General features: G+C 37.4%; 1 protein-coding gene across 4 annotated transcripts in view; it reads left to right on the top strand.

Annotated features, from left to right (window-relative positions):
- The window catches only part of ANTXR2 (ANTXR cell adhesion molecule 2), a 149799-nt gene that overhangs the window by 56030 nt on the left and 73914 nt on the right, over positions 1 to 19855 (top strand). For all 4 annotated transcript variants that reach the window (XR_004819907.1, XM_035726045.1, XM_035726044.1 and 1 more), the window contains one exon: positions 8191 to 8286. Coding sequence is in view for 3 of the 4 variants with exons in the window: in XM_035726045.1 (XP_035581938.1) it covers positions 8191 to 8286 (96 nt within the window). In the remaining variant the exon portion in view is untranslated. The remainder of the gene's footprint in view (positions 1 to 8190; positions 8287 to 19855) is intronic.

The raw sequence follows: 19855 nt of genomic DNA, 5'->3' as shown, positions 1-19855 counted from the left end.
CTCTGGCAATCACCAGTTTGTTTTTGAGAAAGGTTTTGTATTCTTGGCGGAGTCAGGATAAACTGGGTCCTGAAAGGAAAGCAGGATTTAGGCAAGAAGAGAGGAGGAGAAAGCAGATTACAGATAAATAGAAAAGTGAAACTGAGAGTAGATATATTTGATTGGAGTGAAAATGGTGGGAGGGAAGCTTGAAAATAGAAAATTTAGACCAGATTATCGGTAACCTAAAGAAAGAAAACAACCAGATGGAATTTAGAGTTCATCCTATAGGTCTGTGGTTCCTAAACTACTCCGGTGTACAGAGAAGTCAGGGCTAAAATGAAAAAAGGAAAGAAAATGGATTATATTTTTCATAATGCTAGATTTAGTCAACTTGAAAGAGTTCTTTTATTCTGAAATTTTTCTTTTAAATTTAAATTAAAAATATTTTAATTTTAAAAATATCCTTTGGGGCGCCGGGGTGGCATCCAGTTGGTTGGGCGACCCAATCTTAGTTTTGGCTCAGGTGGTTGTCTCCAGGTCATGGGGTTGAGCCCCACATCCGGCTCTGTGCTCAGTGTGGAGTTAACTTAAGACTCTCCCTCTGCTTCTCTTCCCTGCACTTGCACTCTCTCTCTCAACTAAATGGACAAATCTTAAAAAAAATAAAATATTCTTTGATTAAGGAAAGGATAACTGTAATAATCTGTTGGGTCTGTCCTTCCTTTCTTTTTTTGTCTCTCCTTCCCTCCTTCATCCCTTCCCCCTCTCCCTCTCTCCTTTCTTCCTTGAAGTGAGAGAAATATGTAGTGATAAAGAAAAACTGTGGCAGACAAAGTTAAACAGGTAGGGAAGACCTTATTAAAAGCTATTACAGGGGCACCTGGCTTGAACATGCTACTCTTGACCTCAGCATTGTGGGTTGAAGACCCATGTTGGATATAGAGATTACTTAAAAAATAAAATCTCTTTTTAAAAAAATATTACAATAGGGAAGAGAGATTGAACTCGAGACAGCTGAGACAAGGGGGTGGAGGGAGTTGCAGGTCACCTGTATATGCTACCGGACTTTACCCAAAAGAAAAGTAAACTTTCTCCTATTTTCCCAACAGGAGGTGGTGTTAAAACTTGGAGCTAGGCACCCATGACGTTAGGCCCCTGCCCTTCTACAGAGACTGGGAGATAGGGGTGCCATCTTGTTTGATGATGACATTTCAAAGGGGTAGCTCTCAGGTTAAGACATTCCCCTTGGGATCTGTAAAATTGGAAAGAGACTTTAAAGGAGATTTATATACATTTCAAAGAGGCAGAGATTTTGCAATTAGAAGTTTTCTAAAGCAGATTCTCTAAAAAAAAAAAAAAAAAAAGGGAGATGAGGAACCTATTACCAGAAAGAAATCTGTCTAAAGTTTAATCAAGCTGAGGGAAAATGTAAGTCCATCTTGGTTAATAGAATAAGTGAAGTGAATAAGAGATAGCTCAAGAAATGGGAAAACCAGGACACTTACCATATAAAGGAGCCAAAAGAAAATGGAATTCCAATATGAAAAGAAGGCAGCATTAAGTGCTTCAGAGAGGTGAAGGAGAAAAGGTCAGAGGGTCGCAGTGACTTTGATGCTTCAGTCCAGATTGATGATTTATAGCCTTCTGTGTAAATTTTATTATTCCACTAATTATTATAAGATAATAAATACTATAATTCACTTTATCATGTTGCTAATAATCATAGTATAATTCATTTTCCCCTTAGAATTAGCCATTATTTTGTATTCAAACTCAAATACCTCTAGTGTGTGGAAGTAACATTATCATTTTATAGATATGGAAAGTAAGACTGTTGCCATGAGATGCATCTGCTGATGTGTGCGTTAAATCTCTATTCAAAATAGAATAGGATAGTGGGTAATATTATGATAAATACCCAGGCATTGTATTAAGTGATATTCAGTCTGTCAGGCATATTCAGATACGATGAGATGCAGTTCATAGTATTACTCATTATAGGATGATGCCTTTGGCTTTCACAGGCATTTGAAACCCAAACAAAATAAAACACCATTACTTTGGCAACTGATTAATCCTTGTGGAAATCCCACAAATAAAGAAGCCCCTCTTGGTGCTCCAAGGGCGTCCGGGCTCAGTTCTGCTAGGGCCCTTACATCACTGAGCTGTAATTTCCTGTTTACTTCTGGGCTTTTCTTAGCCATTTTGAGATGTTGACAGAAAGGCCTGGGTCTTGCTCATTGCCCTTCTCCCAGTGTCTGGTCCTTAGACAGGGCCTGTGCTTCAAAATTATTTGTTAAATGAATGAATGAAAGTAGCTGTATACCTAGTTTAAAAGTGGGGAAGTGGAGGATTAGATTTAAGAGATTTAAGATAAGAGCCTGAGAAGGGTTTGTATTTAGACAGTTATTTCTCATCATCCATCTCAGAAGATCTCCTCAATGTGTTTCTGCTTAAAAAAAAATAGTGCAAGATATCTTTTTTTGTGCCCCTTGGAACTACTGTTCTGACTCTTTTGACATAACAGTATCCAGAATATGTTTTCTGAGCATGTATTAAGTGCCAGACACTGTGCTAGGCACTGTACATGCGCCAAGCACTTTCTGACTTCATTTAACACACACAACTCAAGAGGAGGCTATTCTTATAACCTTAATTTTGCAGATGAGGAACAGAGAGCCACCTCCCATCTCTAGTGCACATTTATGCAAACACGTTAGAAGGTGCTTCTTCTGTTGGGTAGACCCAGCTCTCAGCAGGGTGACTGGCTTGATGAGAAAGAACATCGGCTGACTGCAGCCCTCACTGCCCCTAAAAGGGGGACTTGGAGCCTGGAGGCTCTGGAGGTTCAATTACCTGCTCAGTTTCACAGTCAAGTAAATGTTAGAATTGAGAACTGAATCCAAGTCTGTCCTCCCCCCTGGCCTGAACACTTGTGCAATCTGCCATTTGTAACCTCCTAATTTGATTTATATAAAACACGGGTTGGCAGTTTTTTCTGTAAAGGTCAGATAATAAATATTTCAGAGTTTGAGGGCTACACAGTTTCTGTCACAACTACTCAACTCTGCCATTAGAGCACAAAGGCATCTATAAACATTATGTAAACAAATGGGTGTAGCTGCATTCATCAAAGCTGTGTACCCTGCAATTTGAATTTTATGTAACATATTCTTCTTTTGATTTTTTTCAGCTATGTAGTAATGTTAAAAAAAAAAATCTTAGCTTGCCAGGGGTCTTATGAAACAGATGAGCTGATTTGGCCTTTGGGACATAGTTTGCTAATTCCTAATAGTGAATCTTCCAAAAGAATCCAGAAAATGAAACCATCACTCATTCTGTGACTATTTTTTCTTCCCCTAACTCTAAGTCCATAGGAAAAAAAAAAAATTGTGGAGACCCATTTCCCCTTTCCCGCATCTCTCTTTTTCAATTGTGGTTGCTGTGATTAATTATTTTCTAGGTAGATTATGACAGTCTTGAAATTTTTTGAGTGGTTCTTCTTTCCCATAGTTATGTGAGTTTTGAAATTTTTGAGTGATTCCTCTTTCTCAGGGTTATTTTGCGAGTACAGTAGTGACTGATTTGTTTTTATACTTCTATGATTCTCTTAGCTAGAATTTCAGTTACATGGAGCAGAGTGAAGTTTTTGATTAGAAAACTTGTTTTTAATGAAGAAAAGGAAATTAGATGCAGACCAAGTTCAAAAACTTATTGTGTCCAGGATGACTACAGAATATATTTTCTATACCCTAATGTCAAGCTCAAGGTTTTGGTATGTCCTCAGTTAACCCTTAAAAGAGTTTTGGCTTCATAGCTTGAACCATCATCTGGATGGTAAGTCTCAAACTGGACTCCTCATCTAACTTGCACAACCTACTCCTCATAGACATCTGAGAATGCCATTTTTTCAAAACTATGGTTAGAAAGATTCAGTCCAACAAATGGCCATTTGAAAGGTCATCCAACAAACGGACATTAATCCGTTGTAACAGATGGCCAATTCTCTCTACCATTTTACAGAAATTTGTGTTTCAGACCTTCTCGCTAGCTTCTTCAGGTGCTAGTCCCCTCAAACTCTGTGTTCCAGCCACCATTGTCTTTCTCTTGTCCTTGCAAGAGGCCACTAATTCTGCCTCACTTTCTCCCTGGGCTGGCTGGCTTGCTTGCTTGCTTGCTTTCTTTTTCTTTCTTTCTTTCTCTTTCTTTCTTTCTTTCTTTCTTTCTTTCTTTCTTTCTTTCTTTCTTTCTTTCTTTCTTTCTTTCTTTCTTTCTTTCTTTCTTTCTTTCTTTCTTTCTCTTTCTTTCTTTCTTTCTTTCTTTCTTTCTTTCTTTCTTTCTTTCTTTCTTTCTTTCTTTCTTTCTTTCTTTCTTTCTTTCTTTCTCTCTCTTTTTTAAAGATTTTATTTATTTGAGGAGACAGAAATAGGGACAGAGATAGTGAGAGAGAGCATGAGCAGGGAGGAGAGGGAGAAGCAGGCTTCCTGCTGAGCAGGGAGCCCGACGTGGGACTCGATCCCAGGACTCTGGGATCATGACCTGAGTCGAATGCAGATGCCCAAACGACTGAGCCACCAGGTGCCCTTCCCTGGACTTTCTTACTTCCTCAGAGCCCCCCACCAGGTTAGTTCCCTCCCACTTCCTCACATTTATGGTTATTTGTTCAGGGTTTTGTCTCTCCAGCTAACCTGTGGACTTCATGAAGACTTGTCCAACTTTGTAACTTTGGCACCTACTTAACTGCCTAGGATTTAAAGGGAGTCATACTAACCAGAATGAGAGGCTTTTTAGTTTCTGCCCGTGACACAGATTGATGTGTAATTATGGCTAGTTTCTTTTGACTCTTAAGTCTGCAGTTTGCAGCCTGCTCTCTGCTCATAGGACTGAAGTCTATGTGGTTAACCTTTCCTTAATTTGTTTATAAAGCTATGTGAACAATGAAATGATTTCCCTTTCAAGATTGAAGTCTTTCATGCTCTAATAATGGCTATGGCAAATGAAAACAATGGAAGCGGGAAAGCCTGAATTTGTATCCAGTTAACTGAGCTCATGTCTGGGACTAGGGGTATCCAGGGACTGTGTCTCATACACTTATGACAAGGTTCAGTTGCATGACATTCTTGCTTCCTCTGCCCCGTTGCATGACATTCTTTGCTTCCTCTGCCCTGTTTCCCATCACACTTAGATAAAATATGATAAGGATTAGGTCCACAGGTCTTTAGAAAGTGTGTATTTGTTTTAAATTTTATTGAAGATGAACCAACCTTTGGGGTCAGTTGATGTGATAATATTGCCATAATAAATGTATATTTACATCTGGATGTGCATAGTATTTTATTAATATTCCTAATAGAGTCATTGTTTTGGAGGAAAAATCAAGAATTTTAACTGCATATCATGGCGAGCCCATCTATATTCTGTCAATACGATTTTCTGCATTTCCGGCTAATGACACATCCACAGAAAGAAAAAAAAGTAACCACTACATTTTTAACAGATTGATATCCTCTAGTTGCATGTCCCTATTTCTGAACACAGTGTTTGAATTCTAAGAAAGGAGGAAACCAAGTGTTCATAGAACCTTTTTGAAAACTGTATAGCACAGACAAATGGTGAGCCATTTCCATGAGTGCTGTGACTAGATCCTAATGTGGGAAAGGACTGGTAGGGAATGCTGTATTTGTTCTGTGCATAAACAGTCAAATTGGGGGTATCGAGCCCCACGTGGGGCTCGATCTTACCACCCTGAGGTCATGACCCGAGCCTGAAACCAAGGGAGTCGGACCCTTAACCACCTGCGCCCAGAGGCACCTCGTATTGCACTTTAAATTCCATTATAAAATGTTCTGACTGAATGCTACTACCGTTGTCACTTAAACATCCGAAAGTCTCTCAGCTTTGACCAATCCAGACATTTCTCAATGTGGATTCTAGGGAATCCTAGATTTACAGGGTATTTAAAATGTTATGAGAAAAAAGATGGTTCTGTGCTGAGGTAAGTTGAACTTCTTTACCGCAAAGCCACTCAGAGCTTTCTAAGTATGTTAATACACACAGTGATTTTCTAAGAGAGAAAGCACGGTAATGGCTTTTCCACAGAGAGTTTCCTGCTGTGGGGACAAATGGCTCTCTTATTTTATGGATTAGAAAACAGAGGCTCCAAGCAATTAAACAACTTGCTTAAAATTAAACCTCTAGACTAATACTTTTAATACAGTGCCATTCTCAGATGGATCCTGGGGGATCCACCCCTTGCCACCCCTCTCTCTATCAGCTGTTGGGACAAAAGTGGCTCTTACCCTGACTTCTGGGCTTGTACTTCTTTTTTTTGGTTTTTGTTTTGTTTTAATTTAAAAACAATTATTGAACATTATCTCAAAAACTAATGTTTTGTTTTTTTAAAGATTTTATTTACTTATTTATTTGAGAGAGAGAGAGAGCATGAACAGGGGGAGGGGCAGAGGTAGAAGCAGTCTCCCCACTGAGCAGGGAGCCTGATGCGGGGCTCCAGCCTGGGACTCTGAGATCATGACCTGAGCTGAAGTCAGACACTTAACCGACTGAGCCACCCAGGCGCCCCTGGGCTTATACTTCTTACTTGTTTTGAATGACAGGAAACGTGTCTCTGAAAAACTGCCCCTGAAGTCCCAGATTTCCACCTGGAGAGTATATTGATTTATTTACAGTTTTTTCTTCCCTGCATTCTTTCCCTTAAAAGAAAGGAAGAAACAAAAAAAAAAGGAAAGAAAGAAAGAAAGAAAGAAAGAAAGAAAGAAAGAAAGAAAGAAAGAAAGAAAGAAAGAAAGAAAGAAAGAAAGAAAGAAAAAGAAAAAAAGAGAGAAAGAAAGAAAGAAAAACGCACAAACAAAACAAAACATTATTACTGGGTATACCAGAGAGTCGGATTTGGGAGAGACACCTTGTCCCCTGAGGAACTTTATCCCCAAACTAAAAATTCAGTAAATACTAGTCTTTGCATTTGTGGCTTTTGCAGTCTTATTTCTTTGGAGTTCATTCTCTTAGTAAATCATTTTAAATGCCAAGCATGGAGTATACATTGGTAAGTAGGTTGGACATAACCCCATGACTTTCTAGAGCTCACAATAAATAGTGAAAGAAAAGAGAAATTAAAGAAATAATCACGGTTTATCAGAAATAAACCAACAAATAAATTGTGATAAGTACTCAAGATTAAAGTATAGAGAACTATGAATTGTATAGTAAAGAGGGGCATTTTCTAGCCAGAGTGTACAAAGAAGGCTTCCTAGGGAAGTGGCTTAAGGTGAGCCATGTAGGATGCCTAGGTGGTGGTTACAGGAAGGGGATTGGAGTCAGAGCCCAGAGCAGGTTCCTTAGGGCTGGAGGAGCTTGGTGTCAGGAAGTGAGAGGACACTAGTGTGGTTCTTGTTGGGTAGTGCTTGAGCTTCAGTGAGAAATCTGACATGTGAATGCATGAGGTTGCTTTCTTGAATTGATGCAATGTACCATTTGCCAACAAGAACCATTGCTGTTCGGGCACCTGGGTAGCTCAGTCCATTAAATGTCTGCCTTTGGCTCAGGTCATGATCCCGGGATCCTAGGATTGAGCCCCACATTAGGCTCCCTGCTCAGCGGGGGTCTGCTTCTCCCTCTCCCTCTCCCCATCCCCCTGCTTGTGCTCTCTCTTGCTAGTTCTCTCTCTCTCAAATAAATAAATAAAATCTTTAAAAAAATTTAAAAAAAAACATTGTTCTTGGTTTCTCACTTGCTTGGTGAATTTTGATATTCATCTTGCCCTATCATTTAAATATATAATGCAAATAGTGTTCTATCATCAAAAAGTCTGGGAAAATGCTGCATAAGTTTTGCCTAGAAATAATCATGCTTGTGATCAAAATAACTCTTTCCCAGAGACAAATGATAGGGACCATACGGATCCTTTCGTATAACCCCAGATAGTGATTTTTCTTACATTCTTTTAGGGCATCATTTAAAACTGTTCATAGCACTTTGGAAGATTTCATATTTATTATTGCCTGTTTTAAAATAACATGTATGAAGTAGAATATAAAGGAATTTACAGAATTTAGAGGAATAAAATGAAAATCTGATTTGACATTGGTTCTGCTTTCTGTATCATTTTCTGGTGTTTCCTTAAAAAAATATGTATTTGGGATTTAACCCTATGCTTTACTGACCATTTTGTTTTTTGTCTTCTACATCTTCTAGTCTAGTGGGACTGCAGCCATCATTGCGATTTTGGTGTTACTGCTACTACTGGGCATTGGTTTGATGTGGTGGTTTTGGCCCCTTTGCTGCAAAGTGGTGAGTAAGGAGGATTTGCAACTCTACTCTTTTGTAAAGCAGTGAGATGTAAAGTAAGGCCCGAAATGTGAATCAATGCCAGTGTCCAACAACAGCAGAGTTTCAGTTAGCAAATTGAATTTTAATAGTTTTTATTACTACAATAAATTCTAGAAAACATGCATGCCAATAAATGTTTATTATCAAACTGCATCTAAAACACAGTTCAAAATCAAGTTTGGAGGGAGAAGGGAAGAGGAAAGTGGGAGATGTAGTAAGGATAAAGGGTTTTCTACTGCAGTACAAAAGAGTTTCAAGTAAGTTGAATGATATTTTCAGTTGGGTTCATGGGAGAAGTTGATAATCTGTCAGGTTTTCTTGCCAGTACTTATTGAATCCTTCATTACCTCTGTAAAATCTATTTCAGGACCTTCTCTGTTTGCCTCTCTGAAAAATATTTTAGAGATAAGTCATGTGCAAATGTTAGAGTGTCTGTCAAATCGGCAGTTTTGAAGTTATGACAGTTGGTTTGTTTGTGTTATTTTTCATGTTTGAGTAAAACCTTTGAAAGAATACAGGTTTCTATTCCCTTTCTAGTGCTACTGTAACAAATTGCTTCATATTTGGTGGCTTAAAGCAACACAAATTTATTATCTAACAGTTATTTAATCACAGATACAAGATGGGTCTCACTGGGCTTAAAGGTATTGGCAGAGATACATTCGTCTTTAATGCTCTGTGGGGGAGTCTGTTCCCTTGGCTTTTCCAGCTTCCAGAGGACACACACATCCCTTGGCTTGTGGACCCCTCCCTCCATCTTCAAAGCCAGCAACATTGCATCTCCTTGACCATTCTTCTGTAGTTACATCTCCCTCTGACTCTCTAGGCAGCTGGGAAAGGACCTCCAAAGTTAAGGAACCTTGTAAAGAAATTGGACCCACCTGGATAATCCGGGATACTCTACCCTCTCAAGATCCTTAAATCTCTCAATCTGCAAAGTCCCTTTTGCTATGTAATGAAATTATTTATAGTTCTAGGGACATCTTTGGGGGGCCATTATTCTGTCTTCCACAGGGTGGACTGTTGGGTAGTAGAGTTCAGCACATTTCAAGCAATCCAGTTTGGATTGTTCAGGTTTCATAGAAAAGAGTATCCTGAAGAAGCAGTCATTCAAAGCATACCTCCTCCTTAGTTTGATAGCATTCCTTTTATTATTGGCACATTATGTAGAACTTTATATTCTGTAGATCGCAGCGGTGTTGTACATGATATTACTAGACTGCCTTTTTTCTCCCTCACCTTTGCTGACTCATTTCAGTTTCCTCGTAACTTCAGGCACTAGTCTGCATTACTCCTGCATTTATTATTAATTGTACTTTAGTCTGCTTTCATGAGTCCACTTTATAATCCTTTATCTCAGAACAGTTGGTCTATGGAGGAGGCACAGAATTAACTCAGACAACGGTAGAGACAAGAAGCATCCTGTCTCTTTGCTGAACTAATCAGTTTCCTGCCGTAGCAATTTATGCTCAAACGGTTTCCTGTTGTAATCTCGATTATCCTAATATGGTTATTTTAGGGTGGCTTGCATTCTTGAGTCTCAAATTAAAAAGCAAAAAAGTTCCCTAATATGATTCGTGCTCCTTGGTGTTTTTTAATTTAAATTTTGACGTGGATTTCCTTCATTACTTGGCAGTTTCATTTATTACTGATCGGAGGGCTCAAAAGTGTCAAAGTGTATGATTTTTTAGATGTGAAAACTAAAATAGGCTTCTCTGGGGCATTGCTAAATGTGCTCAAGTACAGATCTTGACCACCATTTTGGATGTTACAGAGAGGACTCAATCTCCAGGTGGTAAGAATAGGTTCATTTACAACTCTGAGACTGCAGGTCGTGAATCACAGAGTATATTTCTTTATGCAAAGCATAGAGGGATGCCTTTAAGGATGTGTTGTCAGGATGTCAGGAGGGCTTCCTATCCTTACAAACATTATGAATGCTTACTAATTTCTGAAACTTACTTAATAGAGACACCTACCTGTATTTGACATTTAGAACTATAGATTAAAGGGCAGCTAGCCCTGAGTATGAACTTACATTTATACTTAGGTATAAATGAATCGTAGCAAATGTTTTCTAAGGTAGCTTTAAAAGCAGGGTAGAGGCAAAATTCTGTATTTAGTGCTTGGCAATCTGTGTCAGTGCTCTATTAGGAACTGGGGGGTACAAAAATGACTATAATATGATATGGAAACTCACGTTTTAATATGGAAGCACAGAAATGTGGGCAAAGTATAATTGGAGGGGCATAAGTGCCCCAACAGCAACATTTGTAAAGTACAGTAAGAACATAAGAGGAAGGGATTTGCCAGAGTTACGGGATTGTCTCAGACAAACCTTACTGGGCTGATGACTCCAAACTGAGTTTTGAGTAATGAATAAGATGTTTACAGTTGATGAGGGACATTTCAGATGAAGTGTGTGTGGAATTATATTGAGTTATTCCGGCATGGTTTGGGAAGCACTAGGCTGAGGCTTACCCAGCGTGCCAGTGAAAGGGAACAGCGAAAGATGGTGTGGGGTTTAGGCAGGAATCCCATTAAGGAGGCTTCCTCTGTCTTTTAGGAAGTTTGAACTCACACCAGGGATGATGAGAAGCCACTGGAGAGATTTGATCAGTATAATCCCCTGAAAGAAGCTTTGCTTGCTTCACAGCAGTATCTGCCCAGGTCTGGTCCTGGTGGGGATTAAGTTTGCATCCAGCTGAGCTTCCATCAATTGAAATGGAAAGCCAGTGACAGATAATGCACCTTAGAGATGGCCAAAGCAAAGGATCACTAACAAAGTAGATCGGAATAGAAGATGGAAGCTAAGTGAGCTAGAGAAAAATGAAGAGGTGATGTGAAAAAAAGGGACAAAGGGACCACAGCCTTGTGAAAAAATCTCAAGTGTCAGAGGGTGTTGTATTGCAATGGCAGGATATTTGTTTTATTTTGTTCTTTTTAGAGAATATGTTTGCACAATGCTGGACTTAGAATGTAGTTTGCTAAATAAGTCTTAGTAGTTAAATTATTAGGGATCAATTTAACTTTGACTATATTGTTACCAGTAATATTACTTTCTAACAGGAAATTTGTTTCAGCTTGGTGTTGTATAAATTTTGTTTTGTGTGCGTGTTTTTAAAGTACTAGTGGTAAACATTTAAATCCCATCTTTCAACTGAAAAATGATGAAATAGCTTAAAATGTCTGTTCTCGGGCACATTTAGATGATGTCAGCCACCCACCTCCTTGGAAATCCTATGCTCAGGAGCTCTTATAAAGATAGAAAGTCTGGAAATAAAGCCCTGAACAGAGGCCCTAATGTTTTTCACACATTCTTATTCATTCATTTAATGTTTTATGTAAATATCTTTTTTTAAAAGATTTTATTTATTTATTTGACAGAGAGCTAGAGAGAGCACAAGTAAGGAGAGCAGCAGGCAGAAGGAGAGGGAGAAGCAGGTTTTCTACTGAGCAGGGAGCCTGACGTGGGGCTCCATCCCAGGACCCTGGGATAATGACCTGAGCCGAAGGCAGACACTTAACCTACTGAGCGACCCAGATGCCCCTTATGTATATCTTACGAAATGATTTGTTCATTGTTCAGAGATTAAAATTTCACAGATGTCTAATCAATAACTCAAAAATAACAGTGTTACATTTTAGACAGTGGTCCTCATTTTTTTTTTTCCCCTACCCTAAATAATGGGAAGCTCTCAGAGCAGTAGTGGTAAGATTTCCAATGGTGGTGATTCTCCCTGAAGGGAAAGGGCGGGACAGTTAAGGGTCTCCAGGGTTTAATGCCATTTGGAAAAGCCCTTGTAGTAGGCTGAATAATGGTCCCTAAAGAAATGCAGGTCTTAATTCCTGGAAACTGTGAATGTTATCTTTATGGCAAAAGGGACTTTGAGATGTGATTAACATAAGGATCTTTGAGATGTGATTAAATTAAGCTCCTGAGTGTAAGGAGATTAGCGTAAGGAAGGGGACAAGGCAATGTGACCTCGAGGGCAGAGATTGGAGGATGCAGCTCCTAGCCAGGGAATGCTGACAGTCACCGGAAGCTCAGAGAGGCAAGCAACAGCTACAGCCCGGGAACCTGTAGAAGGAACCAGTTCTACTAATGCCTCATTTTAGCTTTATAAGACTCAGTTTGGACTCCTGACTTCCAGAACTGTAAGAAAATAAGTTTCTGTTGGTTTAAGCCATCGAATTATGGTAATTCCTTACAGCAGCATTAAGAAACTAGTACAGTTCTTAAATGATTCTGCTATTCCCCAGGGTTGGGGATCACTGCTTAGGGCTATCAATTTCGGTAATTCTTATGTAATATGTTTTCAGATCAACTCAGAAAAACTGTTCATGGAGTCTAAGAGGTTGTAAAATGGAAGACAATGACATATTCTTCAAAATGTTAGCAATGGTTTCAAGGCTATTAAAAAATCAGTATGCATTTTTTAAAATTAGAATTACCTTTCCGTTTTGAGTAACCATAAAATAAATGAGCATAGTGTTTTATACATTGAGTAGAATTTACTTACTGTTTCAGAGTGGCAAGGACTTATTGGAAGAAATAGGCTTCTAACTGTTAAAAGTATTTGAGACATATATGTTGTTAGAACCATTTGACAACAGGGATCCATGGATAGCTTTCTCGGGGTGCTTGTTATTTGCCAGAAGAGGCCAGTACCATCCCATTCATATTCAGATATTGAACCACTGAATCCCTTGAAAGCTAGAAAGTGACCTTTTTACTCTGTTAGGGAAAAGCAAAGAACTTGAACATTCAACTAATAAACTATGTCTCTGAAACTATGGTGTAGACCTCATTTGCTGTACCAGTTTGGTATCAGGAACAAGAAATGTATCAAGTCATAAATATCCCCTCTAAATATTTTATATTAAAATTTTAACCAAAATCCTCAAAAAGTTACCCCGTCAGGTTAGAAAATGGTACTGTTTTGGTGATACTTAAAGGAAATTAAAATTAAACAATTATTTATGTGATTATTTGTTTAACATTTCTCTCATTTTATAGTCTAATAATTTCCTAAAGTCAGTACTGTGTGTATTTTACTCCTCATTGTAAACCAGACATCTTATACAGTAAACACTTATCCTCCTTGAACTATTTCAATTCTTAAAATTGAAACACTTGACAACTTTTTATCTGGAAGACCACCTCAAAATAAGGTACCTTGTTGCCAGTTTTAATTAAAATTCTGTCAACTATGGAGAAGCATTTTGCATGAGAGGATTTATGGTACAATCTTAGTTCTTTGTATGATTTTCACTGATTTTATTTAAAAGGTATCCTTTATAATATATCTATAATAGAAAATGTGGCCTTTGCCATCTATACAATAGGAACTGAGATGAAAGTACATAAGGATTGTTAACTGTAATAAAATTCTGAAGTAGAAGCAGTTTAACTCTTGTCAAGTTGCTTCTCTATATACCCCAGAGGGATTTCTAACCTGAAGATTGTGAACTTGGGTGGAAAAAAAAAAATCCTTATTTTTACTTCCAACTGAAATTTATCATTGTCTTCATTTATAAATGTAGGCTGCTATCCACAGAAGTATTGGCAGTTCTGGAGACTTTGTCAGCAATAGTAATCACAGATGTCCTATGTCACATATAGTTCTTAAGATATTTTTAAAATATCTTTTACAAATATCATAACTTCAAAAGTTAGGGTAGTTCCCAGACCTACTATTGTATCTCATTATTTAATGAATTATTTATATTTCTTTATCACAAATTTTGTGGATTTTTTTTTTACAGATCAGATAATTATATCTCAATATAATTGGATTCCTTAAAATCCTTTGTATTTTAATTTAGCTTAATTATTCTGGGAAGGGATCTGTAGGTTCACGGGATTGCGGGAGAGGGGCATAGAATAAAAAAGGTTAAGGAAAAACCCCTGCAATAGAAAATCTGTCCATACAGGATGCTTTTAATCTAAGACTACTTAAAAAATTTAAATCTTTCAATTCATTTTAATGCGTATTTTCAAGGATAAAAGAGAGAGACAACATCATTTAAAATGTTGCAGAATAGTGTCCTCTGTGTACCTGGGCTTTCCATGACAAAAGAAATCTACACCAATGATAGTTGGAAGACTTTTTCTAGTAATAATCATAGTAAAAGAGCCCTCAGGCAAAGCAGAAATTTTTAGGCACTATCATTAGTGAATTATAGAGTGTGTTGAGTTTGCAAACTATTCTGTAAGGGGAAAAGTTCTCATTTTTGTGTGAAGTTATTTCTCACCATCTGTTGAAGAGTCTGTATCCTGCTCATTGAGAATCCTCACATCCATCCTTTACAGCTGCTTTTCGTTAAAAAAGACATCAGCTGCATCCTTCCTTTTTCCTTAAATTAAAAATGGGGGCAGAAGAGGTTAAAAAAAACTTATCATGTCCTGAATCATGAGTGAAATATTAGAAAATATGGATGTTTTTATCATTGTTTAGCTTAGAAGTTATGCTGAGTTTATGGCAGATTTGTTTTACTATCAGGATGGCAGAAATGACAGTCTTATGGTTGTATCATTTGGCATAACCAGACACTCTGCAGAATTACAGATGTAAGGCTAATGAGGTGGCAAACAAAGGCTTTCTGGAGTGTTGTCAATTAGAGTGTGTTCTACAGCTGCAGATAAATATCCGAATATGCTGGAAATGATAAATGTTCACTTTGCTCTAGTGTCCTTGGCCAAAGTTCTCCATCCTCAAGGGAAAACTGCAAGCTCATTTTTCCTTGGTGCATTTAAGACATTACATAAAGATCTCATAAATCTTAATTTAAAAAACCATTTAAAAAAGTTATCTTTTTAAAGCCCAATTTGCTTATAAGTAAGTTGAACTTTCATGATGAGGATATATCTGACTGTAGCTCCATGGAATCATTTTCTTAGCCAGCAACAGCTGTGCTATTCTTTCTAAATAGTAATAATGCTTCTATATTGCACTTGCTTTTTATTGTTGAGGAGGGCTCTTGGTGCCTTTATTGAGTTACTTTGAGAGTAGCCTGATTTTTTTTGGAATGCACAATAAAACAGAAGTAATTTAAATTTTAATATGCCTTCCTTGCACCATTAGTTAAAATGATTTATGTTTGGTTCCCTCCTTGAAATAGAGTGTGATGTTAGTACTTATTGCTTCCATGGTGATGTTTTCCAACAGAACAGCATTTGCAAAACAGGGTATTGAACTCTTCCTGGTCTAAGTTTATTTGCTTTAACAGCAGCACCTTTCCTTAACTCTTAACCAGATGCACTCTCACACTATTCTTCCTAGTCCCCATTTGGCATTTGAAATTACATTTATTGTCCAGACCTCCCAATGGTTATTTATTTGTTCAAAGTAGTAATCTTTGATCACTGATGAGTCTGTCAAGGAGGAAAGGAGAGGGAGGTTGAGATAGCTCAGACCATATTTTGATCTGGATGATGAAAGCATCTAACTTGGTGAAATTCAGAAAAAAACTTCCCAAATACTAATGTAATAGAACTTTGTGTTTTTGCACTTCAGAGGGAAGGCACTACATTTGCTCTCTGATCTTATCAAAAAGAAAAGGGAGAAGGAAAGGAAGGTCCGCATCTATTTCAAACAAACTTTTCTAAACACTGAGAGTGACTTCTCTATTGTTTGTGGGCTCTTAGTCGCTTAGATGACATTGCTGATAAGTTGGGCATTTGTTTTTGTCACTGGCAAGAATCAGTCCTGAAACACTACTTGATCTACAGGCGTTGTATAGTATCTTTTTTTTTAATCCAAGGCAGTTCACTGTTGACAGTTCTTTTCACTCTTTTCTGAATATTGGAACATATGATTGCATCAAGCTGGCTGCAGGCTCCAGTGCTGACATTTTCTAGCGCAAAGAATGCCCACATCACTCGAACATTTGAAAAGTGTTAATGAGCAGATCAAAAGGACTGTTGCCTGAAGCAGCTAACTTTTTTTTTTTTGTAAGAAATCGGCTCTCCTCCAAACTGAAATCTTCATTCTAGCAGCTAAGTAGATGAGATGTAATCCTCCCTGATGATGATAATAACAAATGAAAAAAAATTGGAGGAGAATCAAACTCTACATATGGTTCATAAAGTGGTGAAAGTGTTTTCCAGAATCTTCAATACAGAACTAAAGGATGCTAAGTGGAAAAAATCCTGGCAACTAGGCAATATTATGCCTTTTAAAATCTGCAAATTCTCATAAAATATGGTGCATATGAATACATCCTTTTCTGAAATGGATGTGTTCTTGCACTATTTAGTACAAGAATGGGATTCTCATGACTGTTATTTTTAATGTATTTACACTGACAGTAAGGTTTCCTTTTCTCCTGCACTAGTTTTGCTGAAATGTAGGGATATCAGTTGGACACAGACTTTTTTCCATTTTGACTTTTGAGCCAAATGGCTTCAGATTATTTTCACCCTCTTTTGTTATTTATGAGGCCCTGTAGTAGATTGGTGAGAGGGAACATTTTGAAACATCACATAAAAATCATTTTATTTTCTGTTCCAACATTTCTAGGTCAGTGATGTTGGGCATATTAATTAACAAGTTATGTCTCTATAAAGTGGGAATGATAGCCTCTTTCATAGTTACTATAAGGTTTTAATTAAAGTCTATCTACCTACCTACCTACCTACCTACTATTTATTCATCCATCCACCCATTAATCCATCTATCCATCCATTCATGCATTCTAGAAATTAACAACCACTCAACACATCTTCGGCTTTTTCTTTTACACCCTTTCCCTTTGCAGTCGAACCTTATTTTAAAAGGACGTCATTTGGCAGAAGAAGTCGAACTCAGAGTTTGGAGATAGAGGGACCTGGGTCCTGGATTTGAGTCCTAATTCTATTTTCTCTTTGTGTACCCTTGGGCAAGTTATTGAAATTAGAGTCTCCCTCTCTTTATATTTAAAATGGGGATAAGCAGGGCACCCAGGTGGCTCAGTCAGTTAAGTGTCTGCCAGCGTCCTGGGATCGAGCCCCACATTGGGCTCTCTGCTCAGCGAGGAACCTTCTTCTCCCTCTCCCTGCTGCTCCCCCTACTTGTACTCTTTCTCTCTGTCAAATAAATAAATAAAATCTTAAAAAAAAATGGGGATAATTATAGTAACTTCACAGGGCTCTTAGGAGAATATGAGTAATATAGAGTGTGTGACATATAGCCGCACCCATAAAGGGTGATTACTGTTAATAGTAATAACCGCACAGAGATGAGCCTTAGCTCTGGTTCAGTTTCTGAAGGTTCAGCCTTAGCTGTTTGTTGTGGTGGTGATTGTATTCCTTATTTTACTAGATAAAAATTTGATTTAAGTAGTTTTAATGGCTGTATTCCATTGTTAACAATGTAGAAAATGTACTTGCTAGAATTTCAAAGTCAACTTAAATTTATAATTAGTCATGCATTTAGACAGACATAAGATTAATTACACATTATTGGAAAAACAAACCCTGATGTTCTTTTCTGGAACAAGGTGAATACAAATGTATATTGATACATGGCCTGCTTAATTATGGAAAGGTATAGAAGCAAAAGACCTGGTAGAAAAATTGTGATATATATTTTTTAATGTTCTATCAGAATTTTCAAGTTGGAAATGACCTAAAATTAATCAAATTTATTTCCTAGATGAAGAAACTTAGGATGGTCTTACGTCTTCCCATCTGCAATTGAGTTAATTAGTTCTCTGATTTTATTGGTTGAAAGAGAAATTTGATGTTTCATTTTCTTTGAAACGAGCAATATTTTAGTTTCATGGGAACTTGTATCTATCTGTTTATCATTTATATTTTTTTCCCTCAGTATTTTTCTTTAAATTTAAGAGGTTGGCTATGAGCCGTTGTGAACATTCTCAGCTAGTTCCTTCAGGTCACTTTCAATCGTATTTTAGAATCTGCTATTTTCAGAGCACTTTATTAGGCACTGGTGATACTTATAAAGAAGGAGAAATGATTAGTGCCCTTAAGACATCTACACTCTTAAGAGATAATTGAAAAATTCCCAAATAAATATATAAGCCCAAGTTAATGAAGCATGAATGATTCAACTGTGCAGCAACATTTATTTTTAGAAGTTTTCAAGCTTCTAGATAGACCAGTAGGAAGGTGGGATGGGACTTAACATGGAAATGGCCATCTTATTTGGGACAAGCAAAAGGATCTTTACTTTTTCTGGACTAGAGAGCCATATAAAGGGATATTTGTAGATAAGATATGCGGGCAAGAACTGCATCATAGGGAGGCATTTGAACAATGAGAATAGAAAAACTGGCTAATATAAATGTACTGAATAGGAGCTTTGATTTTCCAGGTTGTGGCTTATGATACCAGGTAAAGGGTCTCTACTAAAGGGAGAAAATGCAAAGGTGCCTTTTATTATCCTGTTATCCAGTTTGTCAGCAGTGGTCATATGAGGTTTTATTTTATTTTAATTTTATTTATTTTTATTGTATTTTATATTTTATTTCTTATTTTTAAGTAGACTCCATGCCCAGCATGGAGGCCAGTGTGGGGCTTGAATTCATGACCCTGAGGTCAAGACCTGGGTTGAGATCAAGATCAGATGCTTAACTGACTGAACCACCCAGGCGCCCCATGTCATATGAGGATTTTAAATTAAAACTCAATTTGCCCATATCAATGCTAAAACTAGATGCTATGCAGGATAATGAGTATGACAAGTATGACATGAAAAGGATGAGTCATGGAGGAGGATGTTCAGTAATTTTCAGGAGGATATAACATAGAACCAGATTGGGGATACTGTGTATGTCTTCAGAAATACATACTAGTACAAGATGTACAGGTAATAAGCAGAGTAAATTTGAAATCCTCACAAGAAAATGAAAATGAGTTCAAATACGTTGTACTCAGACTTAGTGAAATGAAGGATGTACCTTGGTCTTTTTCTAGTGAAAGAGCTCTAGAGAGCATTTTAAAGTAATTTGCAAAACTAAGAGTAGAAGCATGATTTGTAAGGATCTTCTAATAAGACTCAGTAATTCATTGATTTCAATTGTGGTCATTGGACCCATTGATCTATTTTGACCAGAGAAACAATTAGGCTTCTGTTAGGAAAATATACCTGGTTTACACAGGTTAGAATGAGGGATGGGTTAGAGATAGAAAAACAAGATAAATGTCTAATTTAAGTAAGTAGAGCATGTAGACATTGATGCCAAAAAAAGCTATGGTAATTATCGACAATCAATCAATGTTATCAGTGTGTTACCAGTTAAAATGCAGAAAGTGGAAGTAAAGAATGATGGGGTGCATCTGTTTGGTCTGAGTACCATATATTTATTTATAATGGCTTGGCTACACTTAAAATGCTATTATTGGTTCTGGAAACCCCAGTTGGAGATATTGATCAAATGAATATGTACTAAGACAAAGGACCAAGATGACCAAATAACTCGGGACCATCGCATGAGGAATAGTTGTGATATTTAGCTTCCAGATGAGTAGGGCTCAGTAGATACATGGTTATTATTCTAGTATTCAAAAATAGGAACTGCTCTC

The sequence above is a fragment of the Zalophus californianus genome, chromosome 2, assembly GCF_009762305.2.
Source record: "Zalophus californianus isolate mZalCal1 chromosome 2, mZalCal1.pri.v2, whole genome shotgun sequence".
NCBI lineage: Eukaryota > Metazoa > Chordata > Mammalia > Carnivora > Otariidae > Zalophus > Zalophus californianus.
The sequence above is the reverse complement of the archived record's forward strand: the minus strand, read 5'-3'. Positions and strand labels throughout refer to the sequence as shown.